At 47.4% G+C, this 5,767-nt stretch overlaps 1 protein-coding gene across 1 annotated transcript; it reads left to right on the top strand.

Annotated features, from left to right (window-relative positions):
- Positions 1-421: 421 nt before the first annotated feature.
- LOC123992359 (putative uncharacterized protein DDB_G0286901) lies at positions 422-4,251 on the top strand. Its single transcript, XM_046293508.1, has 5 exons — positions 422-620; positions 977-1,211; positions 1,306-2,159; positions 2,206-2,221; positions 2,607-4,251. Exons 1-5 carry the CDS (start codon positions 422-424, stop codon positions 4,249-4,251), a joined length of 2,949 nt encoding a protein of 982 aa, XP_046149464.1.
- Positions 4,252-5,767: the final 1,516 nt, after the last annotated feature.

Below are 5,767 nucleotides of genomic sequence, written 5' to 3'. Positions count from 1 at the left end.
GACAAAGGCTGCGGTATGGATATTATGTGCTGCATATTTCACTCAGATAAACCAAGTGTGAGTCCCCCTCTATCGTGACCCTGTGGCTTTATGGGAGCATGAGTCGGTTTTCTAATGGCTGTTTTGTCTGGTTAAACAGCACTTTAAAAAAAACGTTATTAATTAATCATGAATATATGAATGAATATATACTCAACAGCATATTTTTGTTTCTGTTGATCTTATGGTGTATATTCATTTACACAGCCTGTCTAAATATCTTTGTGGGTAAAACACTCAGGATAACCATAACACGACATAGTTTATCCACTTAGTGAGAGAATATCCCCAACCGACACCACATCAAATACTGTAGCTATGCTACTGCACGCTTTCCCTTCCACCTGATACTCCAGCTTGTGATCTTCTTCCCGTGACATCGATGACATATTATGTGGTGTATTTAACCTATCAGAGTTCCCGCAGCAGCAGCAGTCACAGCACAGGAGGGGCCCCTGGCACAGCATCTCTCACACAGCAGGATGTGCTCAGTGGGTTGTGTTTTAAGATAGGAGATTCACGGCGCAGCACGGCGAGGGGTTGTTTCAACCACAACAGAGGTTTGATGCAGAAGCTAGACGGTTGGCGGTGGGACTCAAAGCCATAAGCTGTGTGGAACATGGTTTAATCTAATCATTCATTATGGTCTGGTCCTGGATCAGAGGCTGTCACTGTCACACTCATCCCCTTAACCCCCAGTCTAATTCCACACTCCACGCAGAGCTGTCCCCAGATCATAGGCAATGCTAATTCACCCAGGGCCCTGCTCTGGAGCCTAAGCCTCGTGCTCAAACTACTGAGATAAATACAAAATCAGATAGACAGTGAGAAGACGTGGGTTGGGAATGGTCTGTACATGCTACAGTGATATATCTGACGAGATGCTACACATGAAGACTCAGAAAAAGTCCAATAAGGCTTGATGATGTAAAAGTAGATAACTATCAGAGGAGATACAGTAACAACAGCCGCAGTAACAACGGCCTCAGTAACAACAGCCTCAGTAACAACAGCCGCAGTAACAACACCCGCAGTAACAACACCCGCAGTAACAACACCCGCAGTAACAACGGCCTCAGTAACAACAGCCTCAGTAACAACAGCCTCAGTAACAACAGCGTCAGTAACAACAGCCTCAGTAACAACAGCATCAGTAACAACAGTAACCCGCAGTAACAACAGCCTCAGTAACAACAGCCTCAGTAGTAACAACAGCCGCAGTAACAACACCCGCAGTAACAACACCCGCAGTAACAACACCCGCAGTAACAACGGCCTCAGTAACAACAGCCTCAGTAACAACAGCGTCAGTAACAACAGCCTCAGTAACAACAGCATCAGTAACAACACCCGCAGTAACAACAGCCTCAGTAACAACAGCCTCAGTAACAACAGCCGCAGTAACAACACCCGCAGTAACAACAGCCTCAGTAACAACGGCCTCAGTAACAACACCCGCAGGAACAACAGCATCAGTAACAACAGCCTCAGTAACAACAGCCTCAATAACAACACCCGCAGTAACAACAGCATCAGTAACAACGGCCTCAGTAACAACAGCCTCAGTAACAACAGCCTCAGTAACAACGGCCTCAGTAACAACGGCCTCAGTAACAACGGCCTCAGTAACAACGGCCTCAGTAACAACAGCCTCAGTAACAACGGCCTCAGTAACAACGGCCTCAGTAACAACTGCCTCAGTAACAACGGCCTCAGTAACAACGGCCTCAGTAACAACGGCCTCAGTAAACACAGCCTCAGTAACAACGGCCTCAGTAACAACGGCCTCAGTAACAACGGCCTCAGTAACAACAGCCTCAGTAACAACACCCACAGTAACAACGGCCTCAGTAACAACAGCCGCAGTAACAACAGCTGCAGTAACAACACCCGCAGTAACAACGGCCTCAGTAACAACAGCCGCAGTAACAACGGCCTCAGTAACAACAACCTCAGTAACAACACCCACAGTAACAACGGCCTCAGTAACAACAGCCGCAGTAACAACAGCCGCAGTAACAACGGCCTCGGTAACAACGGCCTCAGTAACAACAGCCGCAGTAACAACAGCCGCAGTAACAACCGCCTCAGTAACAACACCCGCAGTAACAACGGCCTCAGTAACAACAGCCGCAGTAACAACAGCCGCAGTAACAACCTCCTCAGTAACAACAGCCGCAGTGTCACAACTTCTGCCGAAGTCGTTGCCTCTCCTTGTTCGGGTGGTGCTCGGCGTTCGTCGTCACCGGTCTTCTAGCTATCATTGATCCTTTTTTCATTTTCCATTGGTTTTGTCTTGTCTTCCCACACACCTGTTTTCAATCCCATTCATTACCTGTTGTGTATTTAACCCTCTGTTTCCCCTCATGTCTTTGTCAGAGATTGTTTTATTGTCAGTGTAGTGTGATTGTTGTATAGGTGCGCGTCGGGTCCTCGTACCCATGTTTGTTTGTTTGTGTACATTTAGTATTATGGAGCACATTATTAAAAGACTCCATTTTACACTCCATTTGACTCTCCTGCGCCTGACTTCCCTGCCACCTATTACACCTATGCTTGACATGCAGTAACAACAGCCTCAGTAACAACAGCCGCAGTAACAACAGCCGCAGTAACAATCGCCTCAGTCACAACAGCCTCAGTAACAACAGCGGCAGTAACAACAGCCTCAGTAACAACAGCAGCAGTAACAACAGCGGCAGTAACAACAGCATCAGTAACAACAGCGGCAGTAACAACAGCGGCAGTAACAACAGCCTCAGTAACAACAGCGGCAGTAACAACAGTGGCAGTAACAACAGTGGCAGTAACAACAGCCTCAGTAACAACAGCGGCAGTAACAACAGTGGTAGTAACAACAGCCTCAGTAACAACAGCCGCAGTAACAACAGCCTCAGTAACATCAGCCGCAGTAACAACAGCGGCAGTAACAACAGCAGCAGTAACAACAGTGGCAGTAACAACAGCCTTAGTAACAACAGCCTCAGTAACAGCAGCGGCAGTAACAACAGCGGCAGTAACAACAGCCTCAGTAACAACAGCCTCAGTAACAACAGCGGCAGTAACAACAGCGGCAGTAACAACAGTGGCAGTAACAACAGCGGCAGTAACAACAGCCTCAGTAGTAACAACAGCCTCAGTAACAACAGCGGCAGTAACAACAGTGGCAGTAACAACAGCGGCAGTAACAACAGCCTCAGTAACAACAGCGGCAGTAACAACAGTGGCAGTAACAACAGCCTCAGTAACAACAGCGGCAGTAACAACAGCCCCAGTAACAACAGCGGCAGTAACAACAGTGGCAGTAACAACAGTGGCAGTAACAACAGTGGCAGTAACAACAGCGGCAGTAACAACAGCGGCAGTAACAACAGCGGCAGTAACAATAGCGGCAGTAACAACAGCGGCAGTAACAACAGCGGCAGTAACAACAGCCTCAGTAACAACATTCTCAGTAACAACAGCCACAGTAACAACAGCGGCAGTAACAACAGCCTCAGTAACAACAGCCTCAGTAACAACAGCGGCAGTAACAACAGCGGCAGTAACAACAGCCTCAGTAACAACAGCGGCAGTAACAACAGTGGCAGTAACAACAGCCTCAGTAACAACAGCGGCAGTAACAACAGCGGCAGTAACAACAGCGGCAGTAACAACAGCGGCAGTAACAACAGCCTCAGTAACAACAGCCTCAGTAACAACAGCCTCAGTAACAACAGCCTCAGTAACAACAGCGGCAGTAACAACAGCCTCAGTAACAACAGCCTCAGTAACAACAGTGGCAGTAACAACAGCCTCAGTAACAACAGCGGCAGTAACAACAGCCTCAGTAACAACAGCGGCAGTAACAACAGCCTCAGTAACAACAGCCGCAGTAACAACAGCGGCAGTAACAACAGCGGCAGTAACAACAGCCTCAGTAACAACAGCCTCAGTAACAACAGCGGCAGTAACAACAGCCTCAGTAACAACAGCGGCAGTAACAACAGCCTCAGTAACAACAGCGGCAGTAACAACAGCCTCAGTAACAACAGCCGCAGTAACAACAGCGGCAGTAACAACAGCGGCAGTAACAACAGCCTCAGTAACAACAGCCTCAGTAACAACAGCCGCAGTAACAACAGCGGCAGTAACAACAGCCTCAGTAACACCAGCCTCAGTAACAACAGCCGCAGTAACAACAGCCGCAGTAACAACAGCTGTGACTGCTAGAGGGCTGCGTGCTACTACTGTATATTGTATATAACTAATTAGTACAATACACTATTACACTGAGCTTGGCAGAGGATCTCCACACGTTGACAATAATTGTCTCATCTACCCCGACACACACTCACTTAAGCATGTACAACAGAGGAGGCTAGTGGGAGGAGCCATAGGAGGACGGGCTCATTGTAATGGCTGTAATGAAATAAATGGAACATTCTAAAACATATTGAAACCACATGTTCCATTTATTCCTTTCCAGCCATGACAATGAGACCGTCCTCCTATAGCTCCTCCCACCAGCACGTAGCTACAGATAGGCCTGTGAATCTGTTGTTCTGTCTCTCACTCCTCTGCCCCAGCTCTCACAGGTAGATAGAGTTTTCAAGCCTCCCTCCACCAGTCTGGCTCTTCTTCCTTCCCTTCATTACCACGTGATCCTGATGATAATCTTGTTCTACACAGCATTTATTGTGCATCTGGATGAGAAAGCACCCGATTAGGATCCCTCACTTCCTCTCTCTCCACTCTGCTCCAATCAATCCTGGGCACTGAACCGCATGCCATACCATATGGTGCCAGGCAGCTCTACCGCACTACGCTACCGAGGAGTGCCGTATTACTCAGACCGGACGTGGGCACAGCGGTACTCAGAAAATGGCCGTCACCCGCCACGTCTTGTCTCCGCCACTGGCTCAGTCATCCAGACAGACGACCACGAAAGGCCTTTCTTAACGCTTAAGCAACTCATCTAGCTTGGTATGTCTATTCCGTCGACGTACACTCATTTTGTCGGGCCTTAATAAATCAGACTGTTCACGTTAAGTGTTCTAGCTACTCAAGTAAATTCCTGGCTGAGGCACTCAAGAAAATAAGTTCCATGTATTAAAGTTTTATTTGTTATTCATAAATGCAAATTACAAACAGGCTCCACTGAATGTTGAAACCACTGAAAAACTGATTGGCCATGTTTGCTTAGTCTTTGTTTGATAAAAGACAGTCCATATGTACAGTCCATATGTTCAGTGTGACTTCCATTAAATAAAATGCCTTGATGGTCGCCTCCATCCCCCCTCTGAAGGCCAGTGATGGATGAGTCCATTGCACCAGATCCATTCAGTCCACTCAGCATTTTACCACAAAATAGGGATGTAAAACCTGGAGTCATCCATCAACATGTACTCTTACCTCTCAATACACTATTGCATTATGATTTACATACTGTGTGTGTGTGTGTGTGTGTGTGTGTGTGTGTGTGTGTGTGTGTGTGTGTGTGTGTGTGTGTGTGTGTGTGTGTGTGTGTGTGTGTGTGTGTGTGTGTGTGTGTGTGTGTGTGTGTGTGTGTGTGTGTGTGTGTGTGTGTGTGTGTGTGTGTGTGTGCACGAGCACAGAGGTGCAACATGCTGGTAGCATCACTTAATAAGTGACTGAACAGAAGCCGAGGTATGCATAAGGTGGGTATGTGCCTTATTCATTTTAAAGGGGACACGACATGACATGTTCTAACACTCTTGCCTAGCAG

The sequence above is a fragment of the Oncorhynchus gorbuscha genome, linkage group LG13 (assembly GCF_021184085.1).
Source record: "Oncorhynchus gorbuscha isolate QuinsamMale2020 ecotype Even-year linkage group LG13, OgorEven_v1.0, whole genome shotgun sequence".
Taxonomy (NCBI): domain Eukaryota; kingdom Metazoa; phylum Chordata; class Actinopteri; order Salmoniformes; family Salmonidae; genus Oncorhynchus; species Oncorhynchus gorbuscha.
Note: the sequence above shows the minus strand (reverse complement) of the source record. Positions and strands in the feature narration are given on the sequence as shown.

Excerpts from the sequence above, each read along its gene's own strand:
- LOC123992359 (XM_046293508.1), top strand. The coding sequence starts at position 422 with ATGACATATTATGTGGTGTATTTAACCTATCAGAGTTCCCGCAGCAGC. Across the intron at positions 621-976 it reads TTTGATGCAGAAGCTAGACG|ATAACTATCAGAGGAGATAC; the intron begins GTTGGCGGTGGG and ends ATGTAAAAGTAG. Across the intron at positions 1,212-1,305 it reads AGTAACAACAGTAACCCGCA|TAACAACGGCCTCAGTAACA; the intron begins GTAACAACAGCC and ends CAACACCCGCAG.